The sequence below is a fragment of the Phaseolus vulgaris genome, chromosome 8 (genome assembly GCF_000499845.2).
Source record: "Phaseolus vulgaris cultivar G19833 chromosome 8, P. vulgaris v2.0, whole genome shotgun sequence".
Lineage (NCBI taxonomy): Eukaryota > Viridiplantae > Streptophyta > Magnoliopsida > Fabales > Fabaceae > Phaseolus > Phaseolus vulgaris.
The window spans coordinates 56,190,903-56,203,831 of NC_023752.2; the positions used below are offsets into that span (position 1 = coordinate 56,190,903).

Below are 12,929 nucleotides of genomic sequence, written 5' to 3' on the forward strand. Positions count from 1 at the left end.
TCACCACCAGGAGCTTTACATGCCCCTGTTTCCTCATTTCCCATGGAATATAGACTCACATGTGATTGAGAAGAAGACTGCATATTTGAAGGTTCTAATGCTAAGCATATTGCAATTCCTAACCATCCACCAGACCCAGAATAGTTAGGTGCTTCCACTATTGTTGATGCAACTGAATCACAACCCAACATGTTACATGGATGGTGTGATGGATCAACTAGAAAGCACTCTTCATTCCATTTTTTAATTTCTCTCTTCGGAATGATAAACATAAAATGTTGCCTATTTTCCATTTGGTAAACACAAACTTTATGGAAATAATCAAGCATACCCATATGAACATCCCACTACAGCACCAGAGAGCACCCAAAGTCAGTGTTGAAAAAAGCTAAATTCATTTTCCAGTCTTGTGAAAGAAATAACTCGGTTAATTGTTTTTTTTTTTCACTTTTTAATTACAAAGCAGCCACTTTATGTTCAATCTGTTTTCTATTTTCAAACATCTATACAATCATTTTTTTCTTGTTTTATTCATAAATCTTAGAAAGCAATGTTATAATTTATGTTTTATAGCTAAATTTATGTAGGTCGTGCTTTTTCCCCCCCTTCAGCTAAGGACATAGAGTTAGCTTCAACAGTCAACAGAAAATCTTCAATCTGTTAAGAAAATCATTGGTAGAAACACTGATTTCAAGATCATGAACCATTGGCAAGACAAACGTAAAAGATTTACAAATATGAAGTACAATATGGGCTGATAACTGTTGATTCAGAGATTACTTTTTAATAAACTTAATGATAGATGCCGTAACAGCACAAACCAAAATGTCATCAGAAAAACAAGCTACCCCAAGCTGCTATAAACGCAAAGCCACCAAATGGAGCCAGAGTTGAATATTTTCTGTCTTCAAGAAGTGCGACAGTATAACACCTAAAAATTCAACATCATAAACATGAATACAGCTTAGTGATCCTTCATCATTCCAACACTTTTTTACCAATATTTCAAACCAAAAATATGCAGCAACAAAATATTGTTATAGGCCAGCGTAATTAATTGGAGAAAGGGCGTATTCTATGCAACAGCTCTAAAATGGCAGCAATTCACTTAAAATCTGATACAACATATTTCAAAATCTGACACAAGACATGAAAAAATCCACAGTATCATGTTTTCTGATTGCCAACAAAAATTCAAGGCATAAGTTATTGTGCTCAAGAATAAACAAGTTAAAAAACCATCCAACCTGCTTAGCATATCAATCAATCAAATAAGAACACAGCTATTGGATACAGAGTCTGAAAATAACTGCTTCAAACAATGGGATGTAAATTCTAGAACTTTGTGCTCCTTTGTGGTGCGGAGATGCAGAAACAATATTTTGGATCACCAAAATATTATAGGTAATTGGATTACCTCCCAAAGATATTGAAGTATAGACGTTAGAATTTCCCAGGTTTCAATCAACTCAGAATACTCACCCTGATCTGTGTATTTCTTGGGCTGACTCGGACTCACTGGTCACATATAGGGAGAATTGAAATGCTCTACACATGCTTGCAAACAGCTACATTCTTCGGTTTGGGCAGGCAAAAACCCAAATTGCTAGCTTTTCCTTTTTTTTCCGCACTCAAAAGGTATGCCTTAAGAATCTTAGAACACACTCACATCACCCTTCTACCTAGGTGGACAATTTAACTTTGTTGAGGTATTATAGGTTAGTCACATCCCACAACATTGTCAAGAATATGATACGATTTTAGCATAATTCTACAGAGATAACCGGTATCCTGCTCATCTTGCGAAGCACTGGGTTAACCTTCCATTGTTCGGCATCCCTAACTCCAAAATTAGAGATTATATTTTTAGAGTTTGGACCCAAACGTTGATTCAGTAAGAGAAATTATAGTTGATTACATCATTAACATAAAATTATGCAGGCGTTCCCTTCCCACGTTGAGATCAACCTCTTTCACTAAGCCCACATTTAATTTTTCATATCAACTCCCCTCCCAAAAAGAAAAATAAAATAAAAGTCGAAAAACATTTTCTCTAGTCCCAAAATAAGCATCACAAAGAAGACATCACTGGTAAAATAAAAAATAGGCATTGAAATAGTAAGGTTTGAGATAAAGCTTACGTCCCAGAGAAGGCTAAAATCCCAGTTGTTAGAAGGCCTCCAAACTGCAAAGAAGAAAACGGTGAGTCAAAAAAATGAAGTCTTCATTTCACAAACACTGATCATAGCAATAACAATCAAAGGGTTCACAAGGGAAGAGCAAGTAGGAAAATTTCTCAAGGAGAACTTACAACAGTGGGGTGTTTTGTAATTGGGGCGGCAAGTAAGGCAGCGGTGTGAACCAAATGGTAAAGCGATGCAGTGTGCCAAACCTTCAGATACAAAATTCAATTTAAACAGGAACCAAAAAAACCAAGCTTTATGATTTAATAGAAGTGGAAATGAATTGGGAGAAAGTTGAGAGTAGAAAGAGACATCTTTGTAAGCAGGGTTTTGGGGTTTGAAAACGTGAGCACCGTAGGTTCCCAATCCAAGTGCCGCAACACCTGTTTATGTTTCAGATTCAGTGAATTATGGTTTGTGAAGAAAAGGATATGAATTGTTATGAAAGAGAGAAAGGAATTGCACCTGAAATCGCTGCAACTTTGTGCCACACTCGAGGATCCATTCGCAAGCAAAGTATAATCGTTATTTTCGTTTTCTTAAATCTATCTTTTAAATGGATACAGGAGTATTTTAGTTTTGATTTTATTTATATTTTTTATTTATTAGTTTTTTCTAGTCTCTCTAGTTAAGGCTTTTGTTAACTTTAAATATGACTATGTTATTATGATTTCATGATGATAAGTAACAAAATGGCATGTTATCGTAAAAGTTAAGTATTTAAGTTAACCTCTGGGTGAGTTGACATGCAACAAATTCAATATATCCACTTTCATACTTTAAAATTTATTTATGTTTCCAAACTCTTAAATTATTTATTATTATAATTGTTTTATTTTTTTTATCTTAATTCACTCTCCAAATTTTATTCTCAATTCCCAAATTAATTTCTTCCATAATACCTTCTTATAATAAGATTTTATTCACTATAATAATATTTATATTCTTATATCGGCGATTTCCATTTTGTTTTTCGTTTCACGGTATTAACTTCTACAAAATTATTAGTTTAACTTATAGAAAACTTGTAATTTTTATATGATCCTCCAGTACCTTAAATACGTTTTCGTTATTTTCATCTAACTGAATAAAAAGCTAATATATCCATTTAAAGTATCATGAAGAATAATTCAAGTAATTTAAAGAAATTAATGTATGCAAAATTGAAATCTGGTTAATATTGCAAATTTTCTAAAATCTGGAGACTAAAATCATAGGGGGGAAATAACAAAACCAAAATACTCATAAAATGTTAAAGAAAAACCAAAATTATAATGTAGCCAATTTTGTTTTGGTTGCATATCATCTTGGCTCTTGGCCAATAACTAGTAAAAGGAGTAATACACAAAGCTGTTACTGATCAATCAGTCATTAAGTTTGGCACAGATCACAAATTAATGAAATCCTAACAATCCTATGATTTGGCCAAATACAAGTGTACATACAAAACAAAATAAAACTAAAAGCAGTACACCCTTGGGAAAGTTTGAAAGAGGAAAAAAAAACTAAACAACAAAATGAGAGAAAGATAGAAGAGACCAGGTCCAAAATCCTAGTGTTTAATGGGCAGAGTGGCTTGTAGATGTTTTCTTAAAATCAATCTTATCCACCTTAACCTCTCCATCAATAAGTTCATACACATAAACCACAACTCGCAGACCATCGATGTCCATAAGGACAAAACTTGGGTTCACGTCATAAGTGACACTGCTGTAGGCACCGGTTGCAGAACCTGGATTTATAACCACACCTCCCTCGTGTTTGTAAGCTGTAAATTGATGGGTGTGACCTGTGACAAGGATGTCCACATCAAGCTGCCTCTGTAGCATTGCCAGTGAGTCTAGGTCTCCCCATGGAATAACCTTCACAATCATTAAAGACTCATAGTTATCATATATCAATGCATTATATAGCACGATTTAAGTTTCTACTAAACAGAAGCAATTACAGTTTCAAAAAAATTCTAATCACAGGAGGAATACGGTTGAATGGAAATGTTGAAGCTGGAACAATAAAATATAACAGATCTAAACTCTAACTGTTAAACTTAAACACCATCAAGAAAGATGGGAAAGAGACTATAAATAAACCTATACAAGTGCAGCGTAGCAGAGTGAAGTATATCATTCAGCTGAGATTAAAGTTGTTAGCTGTAGCAAAGTAACATACAGCAGGAATGACTTACAACTCCAACCCACAAACCTTTGATCAAAACACTCAAATGCAGCACCCAAAAACTGCCTTGAAAATCCTACCCGCTAAAACCTAGAAGGGAAATGGAGCAAATGAATTCTTCTAACCAGAAACCACTGTTTGTGGCCATCCATACTCCTGGATTTTGATCTGTTATAGTAGGATTTATGGTTTTATTTTTTTTAAATTGGCCCCAATATTGCTAAATGTTTCATTTAAATAACTATAATGTTATTCTCTTCCGTCATCTCATTTGGTTACCCATTCCCATTAAAGCCATGTTCGACAGAAATCAATTGTTCATAAATCTTAATTATATCGTTGTGTGCTCTTCTTTAAACAGGAAATAATAGGGGAAATGGTGAAAGGATGTAGAACGTGGGGGCATGTTGAAAACTGATTAAGTTTGTGTGATGGCAATACAGTGTCAATGAAGGCTACCATTCACTACACATTTCGCTCTAGGATTGTTGGCTTGTAAGATGAGATAAATTTCAATGGACAGTGAAATAAATTAACCTTTATGTGGGTTGTAATTGATATTTTAAACCTTCTAATTCATCGCAAACAAGTCCCAAGTTATCTTAACTAACCATTCATTTTTCTATTGATACATCAAAAGGTAATTTCCTTATGATTCATCCATGCTCCCAATTTTCTTAGGTCCAGTTTAGATAAAGCTGGGCAAAAGAATCAAAATCAGACCTGATGACCATGGCACAGTCCCAGCTTAAATTGGCCAATGGTTAGTGTTTTGGTCTCTGGATATTTCGTCTCTTCATCATACTCACCGCGGGTTATATGCAAATCTGGACAAAGAGTCTTTAAGTAGTCATGAATTTCCTGAGCAGAAATGAAGTAAAATTAACTAAAAACAGAATAAAATATGTAATATATAAAAAATAGAATCATAACAAATGTAATGAATTATTTTTATCAGGTGCACATAGATAATTGATGCAATACAAAGGGGGTAAATAATGTATGAACAGAAGTTGTCCTACAAGATTGTGACAGTAACCCTGCTACCAGTGGCAGTATAGTAAATCATTATTTAATTCATTCTGTTGTCATCAATAACACAGTTTCACTGATCTTAACAGGCTTGATAATCAGTTTTATATGCACATAAAAATGTTTTAGGCTACTGAAGAAAATGTTCAATAATATATAAATAGAGAACAGGGTGTGGGGAAAACAGTCTTTCAGCTTGCCCTTTGGAAATAGTAAATAATGCGTAACAGAAAAAATCAAGGAGCATCCCACTAGGCCACAACACCATGCCACTGGCCAAAGGAACCATTACAAACCTTCCATACAGGCACCCAGGATTACCCCAATTTACTAATTGTTCAACACTCGTCAATTTTCTACTTATGAATCATGAACAATGGCAAAGATAAAATAGACAACGCAGACACTGACAAAACAAAATTTAATGTGCTCTACGGCTAAATGTTACACATTGTAATGAGGGCTAAACTTTCCAAATGAACTCAAATCTTACAACTACAAGATTTTAGAGAATATTTCACTTGTCAAAAGATAAAAGGGAAGATGAAAATTTCAGATCTTCTAATCTGTGTCCTGTGTTCATTCATAATAAAGAAGTTGAAAACTATAAAGCAGAGAATATTGATTATATTCAAACAAAGCATGGCAAGAGTCAAAACTGAACCAAAAACAATTATTTCAATAAGATGGACGTACTTTAACACATAAATTTCCAGTACAAATTATGTGCTGGATCTTGCCAGGGACAAGCATGGATTTGAACTTTGCCGGAAGATCAGGTGCCCTGTGGGGTATGTGCAAATCCCCCAGGGCCAAAACGAGCACCATCCTCAAGAATCAAAAACCAAAAGTTTACTTGGGGAACCTGCTGAAACAATTAATTGCCCATATACAAAGAAACAGTTATTAACTGCTAAAACAATTTCTCCAACACAATTTACCATGTCCGGTAATCGGATATTCATATAAACGTTAGTTTGCTTGCATATAACCTGCTTCGAAAAGAGAATGAAAACCGATCAAAACTTCATCAAATCTCTTATCAATCAATAAATTCCATTTCTATCATTATATTTTATTACAACAACCCAAATACCAATCACTTGACCTGTGTCCAGGGGGGCTAACTATCCCACATCTTAAATGGAAAAAAGAAAATTTCTGATGACAAGAGGAGCATGTATAAGAGAGGATAAGATATCCTCCTAAAAGAGAATGAAAGCAAAACAAGCCTATAACAACTTAAGCAAGGTAATTAACAAAGCAAAGCTTAACATTCTCCAGGCAGATAAAGAACCCACTATGGAATATCTACTGGCTGAACACCACAAAGCAGCTTAGAAGAATACTTTATCCCAAAGCTGATGTAGTTTGAAGGAATTATCTTTGAAAACTATGGCATTCCTCTCTAGCCTAAGCACCAAATAATGACACAAATTGGGCACCTGCAAAAAAGAGTCCCTCTCTTTTTATGACTCTCAAACCCTCCAAATAGACACAAGAGAAACCCCTTCAATTTTTATAAGTAATTTTAATATATCTGAATGATGAAATGAAATTTCATACCATTCAGGTCTTGCATGTCGCCCAAAAAACAGGATTGTTAATGTGAGAAGTATTTAGTCCCTTAATCTTCAAAGGTATTTGCAACTTTTTATGGGTGTGATTCACATGCCAGAAACTATTAATCCGAATATAGAATTTGTGAGAAAAACAATCCAATAAAAACTTATCCAGTGTTAATTGATCCCTAATGGCCTATTTTATATACAAATACCATTATATTAATCTTACGTCTCCTGCCCAAAAACCACTATCTTGCTTGAAAAGGAAAATAATCTGACCCTGAGAATGCCTGGCTGGAAAAAACAACCCAGTTGCTGATTTCTTAAAGTCTAATAGTCTATTACTTGTACAGCAAGAAGCTGAACTTCAGAAACGAAGTTAAAAACATTTCCTTCAATTTATACAATTATCCATTCGCCTATAAACATAATAGAGCCATATTTCACATTAACAAATCCACCTTTGCTACCAAGCAGCTATATCTATCTCAATTTGAATTCGCTTCAACTTCATTTTCTCACCAAAAGTGAAGAGCAAACTAATTACCCAATTCGGAAACCCAAAACAGGCTTTAGGCAAACTAACTCCATTTTCTGGGATTAGATTCATGCAGAATTTGAGGGATCCAAAAAAACTAAATCAAAATATATTAATCAAACGAATAGAAACATGAGTCACAAGCCTATAAATCTCTCTTCAAACTGAGTGTCTGGAAATCGAAAAATAGATCAGAGTGAAGGAAACGCATCAGATCCCTAAAACAACAATCTACACTCCTAAATTCGAAATTAAAATAAGAACGCATACGATCGATTATAAATAATCAGTGTCATAGAATGAAAAAAAAAATGATAATAAGCGAAGGGGTGAAGAAAGAAAATGAAAAGATGATTGAAGCAGAGAGAGAACCTGAGAGAAAACGCCAGATTGGAGAAGGGTGAGATCGAGAGAAGGTAGAGCAAGACTCCACCGAAGTTGCTCGCTACAATTCCAAACGCAAACCCCAATTCTAACACCGGCACCTGCACCTGCACCAACATATGCTAACTAAGAATTTCATCCCATTAATTAAATCATTAGTTGTGATTATTATTTATTATTATGTAATAATAATAGTATTATGGGTATTGATTAATACTAAGGCCATATTAATTTTCTCAAATTAAATATAATTTAGCTTAACTAGTACCAATATATTTAGATAAAAGTAAAAGGTGAAATATAAAAAGTTTATAAGCGACTTTTAATTATTATTTGTAAAAAAGGTTAGTTACTGTCTGCAACTTCTTTTCTTTGAATTTCTGGTAAACGTTTTGTTAGATTATTATTGAAATAAAATAAAAAATATATATTATTTTTAGTTATTTTTCATAACTTTTAAAAGTTTTAAATTCCCATATTTCTTAATTTTATTTTTAATTTATAGTTAATAATAATTTTTATGAATTAAATATTTAAAATTTACTTTTTCGAACAATTGTAAGACTTTTTTTTCCAGTTTCTCTAATGGGAAAAATAATGTTATTTTAATAATTAATAGTACAATTAGTGTATTCGGTTATTTTTAAAATTTTAATAAAAAAAACAGATTGCGGAGCAACTCTTATTGATTTTAATTTGAAGAAGAATTAATAAATTTAAATCAAATGAGACTTACTCATGTGATTAAAATGAATGGTAAAATTAAATAATAGTCTGACAACTCGCAGAAATAAAAAAGTTAAAGCTTTATTTTCTTGCTATTGTTTTAATTATTGATCATTTTGTTGCAATTGAGTTTAATCAAGCTAAAATAATTAAAAGAACTTATAGTTCATTAGATTTTGGAAAAATTACGAAATTAATTAAATTAAATTAGGTTCACCGTAAATTATAATAACTTTTAGATACTTTTTTCATTCCTATCTCATATCAAAATTTACATTTTATCCTTCTTATTTAAGAAAAAATATTTGAAAAGAAAATTGATTCTTGATTTATACAATAAAAAAATTTAGCATGAAAAAAAATTTAACAAATCTAATTTTTTTTATGTGCGGATTTACAATTTAGGAATTATTTTTGGACTTTATAATTGTGTAATCTATTTTTTCATAATATTGCAAAAAAAAATATGAATTAGGTAAAGATTGCATAATTCATAAGTTAATTTTTAACAAATATTTAAATTGTATAATTTAAAAATATCTTATGAATTATACAATTAAAAACATTTATATAAAAAAAGTAATTTTAAATTGTATAATTTGTATGGATTTCTTTTCTAATCTATTCATAACATAATACATTATAAAAACAATAATATAATACATATATACATATGGGCGATTACAACAATAATAAAAATAATTGATAATTTAATCTTTTAATCATGAAAATAAATTAGGAATATTGAAAGAAATAACCTAAAATTTTATCAACTTGAAAAGTTGGGTAAGTTATTAAGAAACTATAATTTTTTTTAATACGAAGTTAGTTGTGTTGAATGCATTTGAAAGCCAAAATTATACCATATTTGATAGTTGTTTCTATTTACACCTCCATAGCTTATTTAGACACTTTCATAGGTGAAACTCACAAACCATTTTGTTTGTGAAAAAATACATTTTAGATTTTACAATGTTATTTTTTTCTGTTTACACAGAATTCAATAAAATATTTATGGATCTGGAAATCTTTCAAATTCTACTATCCGAAATATATAATTTTTTCTTTCACAAAATCCATTCCAAATTATAGAATCTGAAACATAGTTTCTGATTCAATAATAACTTATAGATTATACAATATCCAAAAATAACTTATGCATAATGCAATATAATCCAGAATACATATTATAGTTAAAGGGTGTTACACAATCCGATATACACGGAAAAAAAAGTGAAAAAAAATCCCTAGAATTGGAATTAAAGAAAATACGAGGTGTGAAAAGAAGGTATAGATATGCAGGGAGAATTTGAAAATTTGACCAACAATTCCTCTTCCTAGTATTGTTTTGGACTGGACTTCAAAATATGAGACCAGTAAGTTCTTACTCTTTTTCTTGGTGGGCTTTGAGCATAAGATAATCTTTATATAATTTTGGCAATTGCTTCCTGCACCCGATTCCAGTGAAAAAAACGAAACTGTCCTTAAAAAAATAAGTGCATATAAAATACCTTTCAAACTCCCTTTTTCGAAATATGTGTTCTGGATTTTTTTTTCCGAAACAAAACTTTATATTATGGATTTTTTTATCTGGAATAACCTTTTCATTTTTGTTTTCGAATTTTCATTTCCGAAACACAATAATTTCTCTTCCAGATTTTTTTTTCCAGAATGTATTATTTTCAGTTCCAGATTTTTCTGTCCGAAATAGAATTTTAATTTTTGTTTCCAGATTTTTATTTTCGAAACTCATTAACCACTTCCAGATTTATTTTTCTAAAATATATTATTTTCAATTTCATATTTTTATTTCCAGAATAAAGGACATTTTTGAAAATTAAAAAAATATGTTGGATGAAGGTTAAAAAAAATGATTGGGTGTAGGAAGCATTTGCCTATAATTTTTGTTTTAAAATATTGTCATCTTTTAAGAAAAGACTTTGTCATATAATTTCTACGTTAATTTACTTTAGTCTCTCCATTAAAAAAAAAACCATGATTTTAAAAGATAAAATTGAATAAAATATAAGCTTCAATGAAAATATATAAATATTTTTTAGTCAAACCAAATAGAAAACCCGGAAAACTTTAAAAAGCAAAACAAATCAAGCTAATAAAATAATATAAAAAAAAGCTAGAGGAGTTTAAGCAATGTCCACTTTCGACCATACTTTTTACTGCACTCTCTTTTTCATCGGTTAAATTTGTTTGTTTAAAACTACAAAATCCACAAGGATTTATTTTATAATGTGCAACATACATAACCATGTAACACAAATACGGACACATACACTAATACGATACGGACACGGATACAGAAATACGTATAATTTTTAAAATGTAAGACACGAGGACACAAATCTATATATTATATAATTATACGATTCAGTTTTTTTTAACAGAAAAATATTTTTCATGGTTGATTTCAAATGATTTATTCCTTATTTTTATAATTATAATAAAAATTTATACAATAAGTTTAAGTTTTTAGAAAATCAATGTATTTCTCCTTTTAAATTTGTGTTAGACCCATGTTAGAATTGTAAAAAATCTAACAAATATTTATTGAATTTGATACTTTATCAACATGTTTCTTACGAGTATCGATGTCTGATACGAAAAACGTCTTAGCTTCATGTATACAAAAACTAGAGTTTTTAACAAATATAAACCAAAAGTTGCTAAAAATATCAATAATAGTAGAGAGTGTTAAAAATGTAATTTCAAAATTTTTAAAACAACTATAAAAAATGAAAAAAACAAAATATAAATTATCTTAGTTTAGCAACTAAACATTAATAAGTCTTTCACCCCACTAAAGTGAACAATTATTTTAGAATGTAAAATAAATAATTTCAATCATTTATTGAAAAACTCTATAATCAACGGTACACACACGTCTGTGTATAAATAAAATTACAAAATATAAATATATTAAAACATTAACTGTTATTTTTTTTATTATGTAAAACTACTATTTTTTTTCTTACCCAATTTAAAGATGCAAAATCCAAACACAATTTGACCACTCAATTTAAGTGTATAACATATCAAATGCCAAATTACTTCTCTTCTTGTTGTTCTCGAAACAACTTGAAAGCAAATTACACTCTTCAGTGTTACTTTGGCAAGAGCTTCCAATTAAGTGGTCAATTTTTTTGACTTTCTTAATCATGTTTAGTTGACTCCTTAAGTAAACTTTTATTAAGGATTAGAAAGATACCCAAAAGGAAATGTATTAAATAAATAGAAGTTTTGGTGTGACAATGGATTGATGGCGTTCAGCCGTCCAATTAAAACAATGTTAGATTTTTTTTAAGTTCAATTGAGACGGCTAAACATGGTCTAAACATGTGATTATTTTCTTAGGCAGAGTTTAAACATGTGATTATATATTTTTTTGTGCAACATTTATATTGATTTAATTTTCATAATTTTATCTTTTAAATTATGCTTTTCGTGATTTATTTAAATATATAACACCAACTATTATTTTGAATTACGTATGATAATTTTATCCATGATATTAATACAAAATTATTAATAGTAGTATTAATCAACACAATCCATTTTATAAGAATGATCGTAATGATCCGGTTTGTCACATATTTAAATGCGTTTCTCATGTAAAATAATCTAATGATAATAGGTTAATATATAGAATAGAAGTTAATTTGTTTATTTATGATTGCAAAAATTATTCAGTCGATGAAACAATTGATTATATATGAATGCACTAAAAATATAAATATAAATACACATATTATATGAAAAAGTATTTAAATAATTTCTTATTAAATCATATTTTGTTAGCTTTTAATTATTTTATAAAGCTAAACTAACACATTGAAAAATTTTAAAAATTTAAGCAAGTGATTTTTTAAAAGAAAGAAGCTCCAAAGTGTGAAAGGCATTAATTGTTGGTACAGAAGAATAGTAATTAGTTGAACAAAACACAACAAAGTAAGTATAGGATAAGTTTGAATATTTCGATCTTTATTTAGAAGTAAAAAATTATCTCTTATATATCTTTACACTCAATAAATATGAAATTTTGTTCCATCAAGAAAAGAATATATATGTATCCATGTTTTTATTGTCCTTCTTCGTTCTAAATATTAATTAAATAGTCTTTTTTATAAAAAATAAAAAAGATAAAAAAATATGATATTATTAAATATTTAATATATAAAAGAAACAAGTTTTATTTTCTTCAATCTAAAAAAATTATAATTTTATAAATATTGGATCAGAATATCAAATAAAAACTAAATAAAGGTAAAATAATTATAAAAAAAAGTAAAAATAATTAAATATATAACTTAG

General features: G+C 29.8%; 2 protein-coding genes across 3 annotated transcripts; both read right to left on the minus strand.

Annotated features, from left to right (window-relative positions):
* Positions 1 to 672: 672 nt before the first annotated feature.
* On the minus strand, positions 673 to 2,872 carry LOC137824438 (uncharacterized). The gene is made up of 5 exons (XM_068630085.1): positions 2,649 to 2,872; positions 2,496 to 2,566; positions 2,312 to 2,392; positions 2,142 to 2,185; positions 673 to 931 (listed from the first exon to the last, which is right to left on the minus strand). Exons 1-5 carry the CDS (start codon positions 2,686 to 2,688, stop codon positions 832 to 834), a joined length of 336 nt encoding a protein of 111 aa, XP_068486186.1. The 5' UTR covers positions 2,689 to 2,872; the 3' UTR covers positions 673 to 831.
* A 580-nt stretch (positions 2,873 to 3,452) lies between these two features.
* On the minus strand, positions 3,453 to 8,057 carry LOC137826057 (vacuolar protein sorting-associated protein 29). Of its 2 annotated transcripts, none has more exons than XM_068631900.1 (4): positions 7,866 to 8,057; positions 6,087 to 6,255; positions 5,082 to 5,219; positions 3,453 to 4,045 (listed from the first exon to the last, which is right to left on the minus strand). In XM_068631900.1, the coding sequence occupies exons 2-4, from the start codon at positions 6,216 to 6,218 to the stop codon at positions 3,743 to 3,745; spliced, it is 573 nt and encodes a 190-aa protein (XP_068488001.1). In that variant the 5' UTR covers positions 6,219 to 6,255; positions 7,866 to 8,057; the 3' UTR covers positions 3,453 to 3,742. The 2 variants fall into 2 exon arrangements, with proteins under 2 accessions (XP_068488001.1, XP_068488002.1); XM_068631901.1 differs by having other exon boundaries at positions 6,087 to 6,258; positions 7,866 to 8,038.
* Positions 8,058 to 12,929: the final 4,872 nt, after the last annotated feature.